The 16,800-nt window shown below is 46.2% G+C and overlaps 1 protein-coding gene across 1 annotated transcript in view; it reads left to right on the top strand.

The window, feature by feature from the left end:
• LOC146181676 (lysosomal protective protein-like) overlaps window positions 1-14,542 on the top strand; it is an 80,382-nt gene extending 65,840 nt beyond the window's left edge. The window contains exons 9-11 of the mRNA XM_084575530.1: window positions 11,629-11,788; window positions 12,148-12,240; window positions 14,392-14,542. Coding sequence (XP_084431656.1) covers window positions 11,629-11,788; window positions 12,148-12,240; window positions 14,392-14,475 — 337 coding nt within the window. The 3' untranslated portion in view covers window positions 14,476-14,542. The remainder of the gene's footprint in view (window positions 1-11,628; window positions 11,789-12,147; window positions 12,241-14,391) is intronic.
• The last annotated feature ends 2,258 nt before the right edge of the window (window positions 14,543-16,800 follow it).

The following is a 16,800-nucleotide window of genomic DNA, read 5'->3' as shown; positions in this document are numbered from 1 at the left end:
TTGATCGAGGCGCGATGCGTCCCTGCCATCTTCAATGCCGCACTTGAATGCGCGCTAAGGAACGCCATGCGACAGGAGCGGTGGTATACCGTCCAAACTTACACTGGCAGGAGAGTTTGATAGATACTGTGCCTTCCCTTTTCTGCAAACCAATTATAATTATATGTAGCACTGCAACGAATGCCGACATGAGGCTAACAATGGGAAGCAAATTATAGGATAGGAAGGGTAGGCTTTCACCATTCTCCTCTTACGTGACATCTAAGAGACCCTTTATTTTAGAAGGGCCCCGCCGGGGTGGTGCAGTGGTAAGACGCCCGACAACTGTGCCGGAGTACCCGGGTTCGAACCCGACCTCGGCAGCTGCGTTTCGATGGAGGCGAAACGAAGAGACGTCCGTGTGCTGTGCGATGTCAGCGCACGTTAAAGATCCCTAGGTGGTCGAAATTACTCTGCAGACCACTATGGCTCCTCTTTCTCTCTTTCCACTTTCACTCCCACTTCCTCCCTTCCCTTACGGTGCGTTTGCGGTGTCCACAGAAAACAAGTGAGACAGTTGCCGCGTCTTTCCCTTCCTATAAATAAATAAATCAGTATTTTAGAAGGCTGTAACTACCAGGTTGTATTGTTAACTGGTATAGAGGAAAGAAAAGGAGCAGTATCTCACATTTTCTCTATAAACACTGATTGATTTATAGGAAGGAAACGGCGCGGTAACTGTGTCACTTGTTTTCTGTGGAGACCTCAACCGGCCGGAAGGGAAGGGTGGAAGGTGGGAGTGAAAGCGGAAAGAGAGAAAGAGGAGTCACAGTGGAGGGCTACGGAGTAATTTCGACCACCTAGGGATCTTTAACGAGCGCTGACATGGCACAGCACACAGACGCCTTTTCGTTTCGCCTCCATCTCTCCATAAACGCGCGTTCTGTTGTTGTGCCTTCTACTGGCTCTGAACCACAGCCACCTAAAGTTAAAGTTAAATTGGTTCACAGGAAGGGAAAGGCGCAGTAACTGTCACACTTGCTCTGTGGACACCCGAACCGCGCCGTAAGGGAAGGGAGGTAGGTGGGAATGAAAGTGGAAAGAGAGAAAGAGGGGCCGTAGTGGAGGGCTACGGAGGAATTTCGACCACCTGGGGATCTTTAACGTGCGCTGACATCGCACAGCACACGGACGCCACTTCGTTTCGCCTCCATCGAAACGCAGCCGCCGAGGCCGGGATCGTTTCGATGGAGGCGAAACGAAGTGGCGTCCGTGTGCTGTGCGATGTCAGCGCACGTTAAAGATCCCCAGGTGGTCGAAATTCCTCCGTAGCCCTCCACTACGGCCCCTCTTTCTCTCTTTCCACTTTCATTCCCCTTTTCCCCGCCGGGGTGGCGCAGTGGTTACGACGCTCGACTACTGTTCCCAAGGACGCGGGATCGAATCCCGGCCTCGGCGGCAGCTTTTCGGTGGAGGCGAAAAGCAAGGCGTCCGTGTGCTGTGCGATGTCAGTGCACGTTAAAGAACCCCAGGTGGTCGAAATTTCCGGAGTCCTCCACTACGGCGTCTCTCATAGCCTGAGTTGCTTTGGGACTTTAAACCCCACAAACCAACCACAGCCACCTCCGGTGCCCCGTGCGGACAGAAGAGAAAATAGAGAAAGAAAAATAAGAGGGAGAGAAAAAAGCGCGCCGCAACAACAGCCGTCGTCCACCACCTAAGCATTGGCGGGTGCAATGACGACCTACAACAGATAAAAAAATTTTGTGGCGGGCTAACCCCCGCCGCAAGCGGCGTTGACCTACCGTCCCAGCCTCGATGCAAACGCCCTTTTTTATACCACCGTGGTCACTGCAAATTTGGTGTCTCCTCCTTTCGAGGACGCGTCAGCAAGGAAGTTCGGGCCTTGAGAAGCATATGCTTTCTCAATGAATCCGGCTCTTGCTTCTCTACTACCTCGATGTAGGTTGGGGTCCTTGTTCCTCGAGATGGAGATGCAATAAGGAACTTTCGAAGTTCCTCGGGGCTCATTTCCATCCTTGTCAATTCTCTCATCTGCTCGCGGTATCCGAGGCTCTGTAAGAGTGCTCTTCCAGTAATTGTCTGCAGCCGCCTGAGTAAAAAGGACGTTTGCATTGAGGCTGCCTAGTCCCAGCCCCGAAGGGGCCATGAACTGCCCCCCCCCCCCCCCCATAAACACATAAACTGCGCAATCAAAATAGGTGCTCTGCAATGCGATGTCAGAACACGTTCAAGAACCCCACCCGCCGGGGTGGTGCAGGGATCACGCCCAACTACTGTGCTGGAGTACCCGTGTTCGAACCCGACCTCGGCGGCAGCGGTTCTATGGAGGCGAAACGAAGAGGCGTCCGTGTGCTGTGCGATGTCAGCGCACGGTAAAGATCCCCAGGGGATCTAAATTACTCCTAAGTCCTCCACTACGGCTCCTCTTTCTCTCTTTTCACTTTCAATCCCACCTTCCTCCCTTCCTTTACGATGCGGTTGCGGTGTCCACAGAAAACAAGTGAGACAGTTACCGCGCCTTTCCCTTCCTATAAATAAAATAAATGAAAAAACCTTTCTTCCTATTTTCAAATACACGAACTGCGCAATCAAAATAGGGAGAAAGGTTGCATTGAAAATAAAAAGAGAGAAAGAGAAGCCGTAGTGGAGGGTTACGGAGTAATTTCGACCACCTGGGGCTCTTTAACGTGTTCTGACATCGCATTGCACAGCACACGGGTCCGTTTTGGATGTAGCGAAAGATACGGAGGTAGCGGCTGCTCTTGGCCTATGGTGGTGGTGGTGGTACAAACTTTTTCAGTGGGGGCCCAAAAAATTAAAAAAAATGTAAAATTATGTTGCCGCCGTTCCTTGGGTATGGGGCTGGGATCAATAGGCCACCGCCGTTTGCGTCGGGGGCTCGCCTGCCAAGGTGGTTGTACCTGTTATCATTGCATCCGCCACCGAAGAGGTGGCGGAAGAGGGCTGTTGTAGTGGTTGTTCTCTAAAAAGATGCAACGTACCCACACAGGGGATCGGCCAAGAACTGGGGTGCAGAGATATTCGTGTTGGTGATTGATAATTACACTATCAAGGAATAAAGGAATTAAAAACTTTATTTAGCCCTATATTGTTTTGGCGGCTTTATGTCTTCTTGCATCCACAAGAGTCTTTTCCGTCGACCTCGCACACTTGTACACAATGGTCGGTTGCCCTCAGCCCAGGGCTCCTCTGGCCACTGCCGCCCGTTGCGCTCGCTGTACCAGACCTTGCTGGTCTTCGCAGCGGTCGTTGGACAGCAGAGTCTCCCATTGCTCCGCACTCGTGTTTCGAATTTCGGGGACCACGTCTAGGTTTTGACACGCTCATGTGATGTGATACAGTGTGGGTTTTTCATCGCACCACGGACATCCCCAGGTAGCACAGAATGTGGGGCCCCAGTAGATCCCATGTAGGCAAGTGGGATTGGGGCAACCATCATAAAACCTGCATCGGTTCCCGATGGGGCGAAAGTGGGCAAGCCCCATTTGGGCTTGTCCCTGCTCCTTTTGCATGGGTCCCATAGTGGCATTGCTCGGGCTAACGCAGAGTACATTCCTGCATCCAGACTGCAAGGGTTCCTTGTCGGATATTTGAGGGAAATCCAACCTAAATGTAAGCTCTTTATGGGAAAGCCCGCATAGATCCAAAATTAGGCCGCCCCCATAAATCTTTGTGGGACCTACATCGGCCGCAGTGGGGCAAGAAAGACGGATAAGCCCACATGCTGCACCAATCGGTGCCTTGTAGGTTACTTGAGTGCAGGCGAAATATTGCCAGGGGGCGCTTCCATTATGAATATGACAATATGAATAAAAGCTTAATTTGGGCAAGCGCTCGTGAAGCCCAAATGAGGCAGCCTTACCTAAACCGCTCTAGGTCCCACATCGGCCTAATGGGGCTGGAAGGTGCGCGTGCAACTGTGCAATCATTCTTTTCAACCGTTATTTGTATTAGATGTTGCCCAAAATACTATTATAGATGATATGTATAAAACTTGTTGCCATTTCAGTCGGTTAGATATATTACATGGCTTAGTTCTCGCGCTCATGCAAATTGTACTAAAAATACTAAAACATACTGATTGCTAACTGTTGCTCCTTATGTGGTTGCTGTGGACAGCATGAAAATCTCAATAATGAAACGTTTGTTCGGTTTCCCACATTCAATACGTTTACTATGCTGTCCAGAGAAGAACTGTTACAGATATAGAGCCTTTCCTTTTCCGTACCTGTCGCACTTCCTCTGTGGACACCTGAACCGCGCCGTAAACGTATCGGTTTGGTTTGGTTTGTGGGGTTTAACGTCCCAAAGCGACTCGGGCTATGAGAGACGCCGTAATGAAGAACTCCGGAAATTTCGACCACCTGGGGTTCTTTAATGTGCACTGACATCGCACAGCACACGGGCAACCTTGCTTTTTGCCTCCATTGAAAAGCGGCCGCCGAGACCGCGATTCGATCCCGCGTCCTTGGGAACAGTAGTCGAGTGCCGTATTGAATGTGATTCGGTTCTCATTTCATCATTTCTCCGGGATCGCACAGCAGAAATTTGGTTCGCTCTCCTAAAATCCCCCACTTTACCCTTGGTAATAGGAGCACCCCGCAGGGATCAGAACTTCCGCCTTTTTTTAATTTAACATCACACTCATCCCATGGCTAAAAAGCTGTCACAACTCTCAAACCTCTCCCATTCTCTATATGGACATATCACCCTGTGGACCACCTCTGGAAATATCGGTAGCATGGAATAAACTCTTCGGGAGTGGGCGGTCATGGTGTCGAGATGTGCAGCTTCACCACTCCCCTGATGGGGCTGGGGCAGGTAGGTCACCGCCGCTTGCGGCAGGGTCTATCCTGTCACCTAATTTTTATCTATTGTAGGCCGTCATTGCACCCTCCACCGCTTCGGTGGTGAACGACGTCTGGTGTTGCGGCGCGCGTCTTTCGTTCCCTCTTCCTTTTCATTCTTCTCTATTTTCTCTTCTGTCTGCACGAGGCAGCGGAGGTGGCTCAGCTACACAGCCAGTAGCAGGCCCGTGCATTTTGTTTTCCTTCTTCCTACAGCCACAACAACTTCCCTGATGTGGCTGGGACAGGTAGGTCAGCGCCGCTTGCGGCGGGGCCTAGCCTGCCACCGAATTTTTATCTGTTTTAGGCCGTCACTGCACCCGCCACCGCCTCGGTGGTGGATGACGGCAGTTATTGCTACGCGCCTTTCTTTCCCTCTTACTTTCCTTTCTTCTCTATTTTCTCTTCTGTCTGCACGAAGCAGCGAGGTGGGGCGAAACGAAGAGGCGTCCGTGTGCTGTGCGATGTCAGCGCACGTTAAAGATCCCCAGGTGGTCGAAATTACTCCGTAGCCCTCCACTACGGCTCCTCTTTCTCTCTTTAAACTTTCACTCCCATCTTCCTCCCTTCCCTTACGGCGCGGTTGCGGTGTCCACAGAAAACAAGTGAGACAGTTACCGCGCCTTTCCTTTCCTATAAATAAATCAAATCAAGCAGCGAGGTGGCTCAGCTACATAACCAGCGTTTAGGCTCGTAAATTTTCTTTTCCTGCTTCCTACAGCCGCAACAACAAAAGTATTACTGTTCAGAGCATGCATCTCCATAGCTTGAACAAGATTCGATGACTGCGTTGAATTGAGATGGATTGGAGTGGTGCACGAAGTCGACTGGCAGATTGTTCCAGTCCCGAGCAGTTTTTACGAAGAACGAGCGATGAGCTGTAGTCTGCGCTGGTGGAGGGTAGACAACTGGGATGGCTGGTGCGGTTTGAGAAGCGATGAGCTGGTAATATCACTGAAACATCAAGATATACACGAAGTCATTTAGGCTAGAATACTGTTATGAATTAGTGTACAATTTAATAGTTTGGCTGTTTGGAAAGGCCACACATGTATAAAAAAATTACTTAATTACGTGCATATTGATTGGAAGAACTTGGACTAGGGCTTCCCATCACTTACCTGCGTCGGACCCCTATGAGAATAACGTGGGCAAGCCCAAGTGCGGTTTGCGCTATAGAACCCCCCTCGGCCCTATGTCATTATCTGAGGGGCTAACCGAAATAAAAAATAAATGGTCATCCAGAGAGGCTGCCCGAATCGGTCCAAAGTAGGACCATCGGGGGGAGTTGGCAAGATGTGCCCTCTTTGGCAATGCGGTAAAAAAGTGGGCAGCCCCGCAAGGCCTGCTTGCATCGGTCCCTAGTGGGGCCCATCGGGGCTTTGTCGACAACCCCCTTCAGGCCTATGCCGGTCCCTCTTGCAGCACCCACAATGAGCCCACCGGGGCTGTCCTGCATTGCTTATATCGGACCCAACGGGGCCTCCCTACATAGCCCACTTTGTGCTACCTGGGTCTGTCCGCGTATATGGTAGGGTGCATTTTTTTTAGTATGTGTAGTTTTGGGTATGAACCTGTCTTTAATTGTCTCCAAATGACAGCTTCCTGTCTGTTGAGAGAACTGTGCGGTGGGTGATATCGCTTTCTTCTGCCTCTATAGTTTTCTAGCATTGCCGAGTATACATTGGGTGCTTGCAAAAGTTCCGCGGACTCGTCGCATGCTCGGAACGTAGTGTGTGCTTGAGCTATCCTGTCGGCCTCTTGGTTCCCTGTGTACCCCAGTACCCACATAATTTTGTGTCTGGCGTTGTTTTATTCGTGGTTTTTAATTCTGTTGCTCGCTTCAACGAGTAGACGGAGCGCGTGGCAACCTATCCTACCATTCATGTAATTTTGACAGGCTGTTTGAGAGTCCGTGAGTATCTTTAGAGACCGCCCGATTTTAAAGCCCTCCGCCACCGCTAGAGCAGCGGCTACTTCCTCAGCCTCTGCTACTTTGCAGTGTCGCATAGCGGAAGGATCGATCACCGTGGCAAATGCAATTTTGTTCCGACCTCCTCTCGAGGACGCGTCTGCATACACGTTCATGTCTTGAGGAGAATATGTTTTTTGAATGAATTCGGCCCTTGCTTCTTTTCTGCCTTGGTGAAGGTTGGGGTCCATGTTTCTCGGGATTGGAGCTACCTTAAGGGACTTGCGAAGTTCGTCAGGGATCGTTTCCGTCCTCGCTATTTCTCGCATCTGCTCGCGGTATCCGAGTCTCTGTGAGAGCGCTCTTCCAGTCGTCTGCAGTAGCCTGAGTTTTTGCAAACCTAAAAAATGAAATGTTTGTTAGGGTGATGTGATTGTTAGAAAATATTAAAAACCGAAATAAAAAGGAGAATTTCTAACGCTCTCAGGAGGTGAACACTGCGAGATTTGTATCTAGAGATTTAAAAATTGAAAGCATATAATCAAGGCAGACTTAGATTCTATTAAAATGATTTGAATAGTGTTAACAACAGACTATTGGCTGTATCCAAGCATGGTGGCACCGACTGACAATAAGATCTGGCCGCTCAAATTAAGTCCCGGATGTTGCAATGGCTCCTCCAAATACCGTCTTCTCATCATGGTAAAACGGTGGCCAAACATGAAGAAGTATTATATTGATTACGGTTCTCCGAAGAATGCGCAGACGGGTATAAGCGCCAAATCAAACCTAGCACTGTGCATATAAAAATTTTCTTTCCCTCTTCTTTTTCTTTCTTTCTACCCTGTTTTCACCGATGTCCGCACGAGACAGCGCAAGAGGCTGAGCTACATAGCAAATAGCCGGCCTGTGCATTTCCTTTTCCTTCTTCTTACAGTCGCAACAGCAACTCTGACAAAACACAGCCGCCAGCGGTTGGTTTCCAAGAAGTGACCTCCGGTCAGCTATCGAGTGTTTTAGCATCTGAGCCACGGCAGCTGACACGGACTATCACTACAGTGCCTTAACGTCGCCTGTTCCTTCCGCCAATTTCCTTTCCAATGACACAGCTGTTCATTAGCATACAGTTGTACAGCAACTCATGCACAAGGCGCACATTTTACACTGTTTATGCGCCATCTGTACTGCCGAACCGCAGTACGGTAACGGGATTTCGTGTGGGAACCAAATTCTGCTGCTGATTTTCCCGTTACAACAACGGATCCTAAGCCGAGAACGTTTGGGTTGTTTGACGAAGAGTATCAGTGTGGGCAATAACGGGAAAACACTGGGCAAAACGACAGTATCAATCAAGACAGACCGCTACCGTAGCCAAAAAGCAAACCTTTAGAGGCATAAAGGGAGTTTGTGCAGAGTAAACGCTAGAAAGAAACCGGTGGAGAAGATCAGTGGAACAGTTGGATATAAGGGATATTCTAAAGATATGTCCTTGAATAAGACGCGAAGGCAATGTAAATCTAGTTCGCTCAAGGCAAACTTATGTTGGCCGGAACTTTTTACAAAGAAACACAGATTTTTTAGGTGCTTGTTAGGGAAGAAATTTCAAAGTTGAGCAAAAGTTGCGATGTGACAATAAACGCATTTAGCTGGTAGGTGATCTGTTATGGCGCCATGCGCAGCTCTGGCTGGTGCAGCTTCCGTTTGTTTGGTTTATGGGGTATAAATCTCAAAGCTACTGACGCTTGAGAGAGGCGTAGTGAAGGGCTCCGGAAATATCTACCATCTGGTGTCTTTAACGTGCACGGACATCGCACAGCACAAGGGCGCCTTGTTGCTCGCCTACATCAAAAAGCGGCCGCCGCGACCGGGGTTCGACCCCGTATTCTTGGTACAGAAGTCGAACGCCCTATCCCACAGCTCCACCACGACAGGGCGCGATTTCAGTTTTTCCTAAGCCCGCGAGGTGATCCACTACAAGGGGTGGCGCAGTGGTTACGGCGCTCGACTACTGTTCCCAAGGACGCGGGGTCGAATCCCGGCCTCGGCGGCCGCTTTTCGATGGAGGCGAAAAGCAAGGCGCCCGTGTGCTGTGCGATGTCAGTGCACGTTAAAGAACCCCAGGTGGTCGAAATTTCCGGAGTCCTCCACTACGGCGTCTCTCATAGCCTGAGTCGCTTTGGGACGTTAAACCCCACAAACCAAACCAAACAAAGTGTGAACATGGTGAACGAATGAAATGTTAGTGCATGTAAACTGTGAATACAGTGAACTGTTAAATTTGTGTGAACGTAATTGAAGGTTAGCAAAGTGCGCATCATATATATTTCCAAAGCTTAATTAGACCTAAAAGCGCTGGAGCTTCCCAGCCTGTCAGGTGCTTTATGCGGCAAGACAGCTGCACGAAAAGTGGATCTTCCTGCTAATGTCTGCGCCACATTCTGAAGCACTTTCGTCGGAAAGGGCATGAGTGATAAGAGCTACAGTGTGCATTATGTTTTAGTCTGGCGCAAACATCACATTCGTGCCATTCCCTGATTTTATTAGGTACTCGTCTTGTATCGTAAATTATATTCATAGAACCTTTAATCAGTACCAATTCTGAGGACTTCGTGCGCCAGCTCTTAAAAATTCTGTTCGCTCGGATTAAAATAATAACAGTAATATTTCTGCTCCTCTGCATAATGGGGTAGTTTAAAACTGTAAGCTAAATAGAATGTGTGAATTAGAGGGAAACTAACTGACGCATCAGTGATCACACTAATTACAGTCGTGAGCAAGGGAGGTCGTGAAAACTGGATTGCAACGCCATCAAGGAACAACTCTATGGGATCAAGACAATTGTGCAGAGCCCCATTGTTTTAGAAGCATGTGTCCCTGTATCTTTGGTTGTCGCTAGAGAACTTTTCAATGCAGTTTTCCCGAGGTCCAACATCGGCCGCGCTTTGTATACAATTTTTGATCATAACATAAATGATATATATAAGAGGGAACACCAAACAAGTTTTCTGCAAGTTACTAAAGGTATGCCACAAGGAAGGATCTTAGGACCTCTCTTCTTTAATGTTTTTAATAATGGCATTGTCCTCAATGGTAAGTCGTTAAGTCTTATATACCCCTAGACTGTTGTATATGTATACCCAGTCCGAATATAGACACGTTATTTAGGCAATGAGAAGATTTTCTTATTTATTTATTTATCCTCGTGGTCATAATTTACCACCATGGAAATAATTACATTCAAAACAAAAATGAGGCTTCCCAGAGCAAAATCAGACCTTTCACTCGAAACATGTCATAACCCATGAAGCATAGAACAGTGATAAGGTAGAGAAAGGCAACTGTGGCGGGGTATTGCCTATGCATCTACCTGGTTGATCCTGCCAGTAATCATATGCTTGTCTCAAAGATTAAGCCATGCATGTCTAAGTACATGCCGAAATAAGGCGAAACTGCGAATGGCTCATTAAATCAGTTATTGTTCCTTAGATCGTTTCTTTCTACTTGGACAACTGTGGCAATTCTAGAGCTATACATGCATTGAGCCTGAAGGCCTTTGGGTGACGGGCGCTTTCATTAGACCAAACCATATAAAATACTTAGAGTCACATTTAGCAGCACGTTTAGCTGCTATACATAAGATGGTCTCGCCTTCCCGCACATTCCTTCAAACACGGTTCAAAATACAAATATATCATGCGTTATTTATTTCACATGTCTACAACTGCAATATTGTATGGTACACTAAACCAATATGAATAAATAGACAATTTTCGCAGCCTAAGAAAAGAATTATACGGTACGTCGGGAATAATTAACACCTCGCCAATACAGGTCCGGTTTTGGCAACCTCTAATGTTATTCCTGTAATTCCATTACATGATTTCCGCTTTTTGCGCACATGCTTCTGTCGTTTTCCTCATTTTTGACCAAATTAAAAGCCCCAGTCAATAAAACACAGCCTGCTTACTGCTAAATAAGTACACATTTCATGCTAAGCCTTCAACAAATGACGTGCGGGAACAATTTCTAAACGCATCATAAAAACTAGGAGCTAAGAAAAAAATTAGATAAAGGAAAACCTAACAAAAGACAAGCCAAAATGTTGGTCCTTAGATTGATTGTGCTAGTTCTTTTTTCTAATATTCCCATTTGTTGCGCGATTATTTTGCTTAAGTTAATCATTTCTGTATTTTTTGTTTGCCTTAATCTTACACATGTTATGTGTTACTACTGTATAGAGAAGTGTTTGCCGATTATATTGTAGCGGTACTACTTCCATACGGAGTCAGATTTAAGTTATATATTCTTGTGCGTTTTTTTTTTCATATAATAGAAATAACAGTTCTTTTTGCATCTTGAAATTATGTATTTACACTTTCATACCTTGCTATGGTCTCTTGAGTTTCGCCAAGCTCCACAATCCCTAGGGCTCTAACCTTGTATTTGATGAATTAAATGAATTGACTAACATCCCCATTAGCGCAAGATGCTCCACAAATAGATAACTGTTGATTTTGCGCCATGCCATGCTTGCATGGCGAGTTATGAGCTGCATCAGCTCGAAAGAATGAGCTAGAGTGCAGTTTGAGGACAGTAACGCTATCGAGATCGCAGTGGCATGTGTAATTTAACGTTGAGCCTTGACGAAATGCTCTGGTGATTTTATCCACATGTGATATGGAGGAGCAGTTCGTGGGGATTCAGGCTACTGATACATTTTCATACCGCGATCTAGCTACTGTCTTCTACTCGTACAATTATTCACGGGTCAAGTAGCTATATTTAAATTTATTCAATGCTGAGTGTTATGAAATGAATGTTTCAAATCCCGCCTGATATTTCCAGTGACGTCCTGAAGTACAAGGTATTGTACACAGACCTGAAACAGATCATCCGGACGATAGCAGATAGGAACCAGGTGCGAGCTATGTTCTATTACGGTGATGTCGATATGATGTCCAATTTTCTTGGCGGAAAGTGGTTCGTCGACAGCCTTGGCTACCAGGTGAGTTATAAAGGTCCAAAGTAATCATTTACACCCTCTCTGAATTGATAATGCCTGAACACAAAAGGCTTTTGCTGTACAAATGATCGACAACATTTTCTGACAGCATGACGGACAAAACAAAGCAACCGTAAAACATTTTACCAACAATCATCCGGGAGAGCACTCGGTGAAATAGAAAATGAAAATTTATTAGGCGCTGCTAATGAAGTGCATTTACAGCGGGATCCTAAATAGCATGGCTCACCGAAGCTCGCAACATTGTTCGCTCCCTTTCGTAGCCTCAGTTAGCGAAGTCTCGTCAAGAGACTTCGCTAACTTCATTCTTACAGAGACTTCATGAGACTTCATTCTTACAGACAGTGGTCACTTACGTCCAGTGGCTTTTCGAGCAGCAAATCAATGGTTACGTGGAGTTCTACGCTGGAAAAATAGAGTATGTTACAGTCAAGGTAGGTGTTACTCTTATTTGTCTCTGTTGTTGCACTTTCAAGACAGGGAAACCTTAGAGGTTACGGCATGAACTGCAATGAGAAAATGCGAAAGCACGAGCGTTGGCGGGACGTTGGTCGCTCTTAGTCGGCGCCTTTCTACATCCACATCTACTTTATCATCATTATCGTTATCAGCCGGGCTATACCCACTGTAGACGAAGGCATTTTCCATATTCCTCAAATTATCCCGGTTTTGTGCTAGCTGCGCCCACTTGACTCCTACGAACATCCTAAACTCATCCGTCCACTTAATTTTCTGCCGTCCCCTGCTACGCTTTCCTTCCCTTGGAATGCAATGTGTTACAATAAGCAACCATAGATTGTCCTCTCGTCGCGCTACATGCCTAGCCCGTGGCCATTTATTCTCGATCTCCACTAAAATCGCATTAACTCGAATTATTTCTCTGACCCAGTCTGCACTATTTCTATCTGTTATCGTTGCATCTACCATTTCTCGTTTCATATCTCTGTGTGTTTTGTTAAACTTAAGTAGAACACTCTTCATTAGCCTCCACGTTTCAGCCCATAGGTGAGCACAGGTGAGATGCAACCGTTAATATACTTTCCTCTTGAGCCCTACCGGTAAGCGGTAAGTCATAATCTCCCACCACTTACCAACTCCGCTCCATCCCAGTCTTTTTATCCGTTACTTCGCTGCATGATCCGGAACTGTGATTACTACCTGACCTATGTAGGCATATTCACTTACTTCTAATGCTGTATTGCACTCATATTGCACTTCCCTAGAACAGCATCTGCTTACCCTACGCTCTTCATTAAAATTTGACCACACCCTTCAAACTAGATGCTGCTACTCGATGTTGTGACGCAACACTGCGACTCATGGCTCATGCCTCATGACACGCGACTCATGAATTACATGAATCGGCACTTTTATGTCACATATCTAATGACTCACGAATTGTTGGTTATACAACACTAATTTATAACAAGATTTACAACTCTCAATCCGGTCGTTAACTGATGACGGCACTTGAGGACGTCATGAGTAGACAACTTTCCGGCGACACGTACTGCTGACACTTCCATGGCCAACATAGACTACTAATGTTTTAAAATGAATAATTTCCGAACATTGAAGGAAACCTGGACATTCGTTGCTTAGCGCGCAGGTTACGTCGCATGGTTTTGTGAAGTGTGTTCATATATGAAAAAAAGCACGTGTAAAATTACACAATACAGCCCCAGAGGAATTCTGAACAATATTGTATATCCTGATGAATTAAAACTGTGAGAAAGGGCAAAATAAATTGGACATTGCCGCAACAGTCACAAACGGATCTAGATTCAATTCGGTACCTGCCTTAATTGCCACGCTTTTTGATCTGAAACCTATTGTGCTCGTGGCGTAATTTGGCGCTGCCGGGGAGGTTTTAAGCACTGTAAAGTAGAATCTTCCTTACTAGGTAAGGCGACAGCATTGGATTAACTTTAAATACCTCCTTCCAAACATTTTTCGTAGGAACAAGAGTACAATAAATAGGCAAAGTGTTTTTCTTACAATGTTGCCCTAATATGGTGTATTATGGTGGACTCTGTGCACCGGTAATGCGCACTACAAAAACCCTTTCTTGCTATGGAGAGGAGGTGCGGGAGGAAACTGCTAGGCAGAATTAGCGGTAGGCATCCTAAGAATTTCTGTCTCCAAACACAGAGGTTTTATAGTATCTTGCATTCTTGCATAATTTTGCGCACAGTATGCTTGCTGCTACTGGCCCGGGAGGTGTGATGCATCGTTATAGTTAGAACCTAAACTCTCGCATATTGAGTTATGGTACGAATACCTGTTAGCGGCTGGTTTCTTCAGGAACCTTTTCCGTCTGCTTGTTAGGTGGCTCGGATAATTTCTGAATGCTTGTAACAGCGTATAGTGACGAAGTTCAAATTTCTAATTGGTGAGCTATGAAACAAACTCAGTCTGTGTCGAGAGTTCGGCTGAAAGAAGGTGTTACTACCACTCATCAATACTACATTATATAAGACAGAATAATGAAGGAGGAAATAATGTGTCCCGCCTCACTTTCTACAGAAAAATATGAACCGCTTATGTCCATGATGCTGAAAAAAGTTTTTATTTTTCTTTCCCAGGGTGCCGGATTTATGGTGTCCAGGGACCAGCCATCTGTCTCTCTGCACATAATGTCACGTTTCATTGCTAATAACCCTTTCTGAACACGCAGCTACTCGCTTATGCTAGGAGTGCACAACCGATCAAGCGTAATAAAAGTATTATAAATAACGTCTCTAGTAAGAGCCACAGGTAAGTGCATTCATCACTGCGGATTTGTGTCAGCCTGTAGACGTGGTTTCAGAAACGCTCTCATTTTGAAAGGATTACATCGGAATCGTTGGTACCTGTAAGATGGGGCTGTAGAGGCTGAGTTATGCATACTCCGTGTTGATAAACTAGAAACGCACACTGCTTGTAACGACGGCTCTCCCCACCGTTCCCAAATACTGACATATTGTGCTGACGCGTGCAGATGTTCCTAAAATACGCTATCAAGTAGCTATATGAAGCGAACATTTTACCGTGACAATATTGTGACACACTCCTCTGTGGCCTACTACACCGCGTCTCTTCGGAACATTCTATACACATCGTTCGTTTATACGTACTCAGAACTAACTTATCTCCCTCTGACGGGAATTTGAAAGAATCAGAACTTTATTGCTACCCTTCGTACCACAGCATTCAGGATGGTGTCATACTTTTTCTCGTCGCCTTTAGCATACATCTGCCAGTCAAGTTGAAAACTGCCTCATGATAGGGATTTGAACCGACCACCATTATAGTCTATTCGTATACTTTCCAACTAAAGTTTCTGCACTCAACGCCTTGATGTTGCGGGGAGCATGCCTGCACACATTCGATACGTAAAGACAAGTAGCGAAAACAATAGCAACAGAAAGACTGTCACATGTCGACAACCTCGCTCGAAAACATTTCACCTTCGGGGCTGTCCTCCGCTCGCATTCATAAATGTTAATTTTTCTGCTCGTCTTTTGATACCCCAGAAAAGAGCCGACGTAATAAGGCACCTGCGTTTGCTCGTCCGAGGATTGACTACAAAGTCATGGTCTACCTCTGCAGGTTGGACAACCCGTTCGCACCACTTTGACAACTTGGACCAGTTACTCCTACTTCTGATATCATTAGGCCTGCCACGCTGTGATGCGGCGCTGTTCGGCCACTTGTGGCTGGGAGAAGTGGTTGCAAAATTCTCTTCTCATCCCATCGCAATGACAGACGCTCCAATGCCTGAGCAGTGCTAGTGTGACAAAGCTATTGGGAACATACTTTGTGGCTCTCTCAGTTTGAGCGCAAGTGTTCCCTCCTGGCTGCTATACTCCGCCGCTTGTATTCTCGTATTTTTACGGAAGCAAATATTCTGGGCCTTGGATAAACACATCATCAAAAAGAACGCGCTGAAAGAGCTACTGAAGTACTTAAAACTCTCGCGGTTTACTTTTCCGTTGTAAACCTGTAGTCTGTGCCCTCTGCCACCTTATCGCAGTTGTTTGTAGAAACGTAAAAAGATCATGTCGTTCCCACTCTTTCTTTCCCTTCTGTTTGTTCCCCTCCACACGTGTAGGATAGCCTATTGGGCATCACCTAATGGACGTTTCCTGCTTTTAGTTCTTCTGTTTCTCCCTCTCTCTCTTTTTCCTCTTTGTGTTTTCTTTTCTTACTTAGCAAAGAATATTGACGGTGGACGCTAAAAAAGTAAACCTTGATTCGAGCGGGTATTACATCATTACTGCAATCAGCAGCTGTAACGTTGTTCTAGATTAGATGTTTCATTTAGCAATAAAATTGTCCTCTTAAGACAACAGGTACCGGAATGACCCGGAATCAGGTGGCAGCTATGACGAGCGCAATGTGAGGGAACACATGATTATTTAGGCAATTTTTTTTAAGTATGTTGGACACTGGAAGTAGAGAGGAAATTTACGCGTGCAGTTGCCTGGACTATATACCTGGAAAAGTGAAAATTGAAACAATATCAATACACACACACACACACACACACACACACACACACACACACACACACACACACACACACACACACACACACACACACACACGCGCGCGCGCACGCACACACACACACACACACACACGCACACGCACACACACACACACACACACACACACACACACACACACACACACACACACACACACACACACACACACACACACACACACACACACACACACATATATATATGATGAATGGAATATATCATAATATAACGTATTTATTATATTATATAAATTGAATATATTTTAACATCGATTACGTCCTGTCAGGTTTGAGATATGCGGCATTTCTTACCGTGCGAGCTATGTGAACTGGCGAGCTCGGCTGCACACACGGAGGTTCAGAAGTAATTTAACAGACAGGAAGAAAACCAACAAATAACGACGTGCATCATGCAAATTTGGTCCATAGGGAAAATTGCTTTACTACCATGGCTCCACTGCAC

The sequence above is a fragment of the Amblyomma maculatum genome, chromosome 8, assembly GCF_055883805.1.
Source record: "Amblyomma maculatum isolate TAMU_Amacu chromosome 8, ASM5588380v1, whole genome shotgun sequence".
In the NCBI taxonomy this organism is placed as follows: domain Eukaryota; kingdom Metazoa; phylum Arthropoda; class Arachnida; order Ixodida; family Ixodidae; genus Amblyomma; species Amblyomma maculatum.
This window is presented reverse-complemented; position numbering and strand designations above follow the sequence as displayed.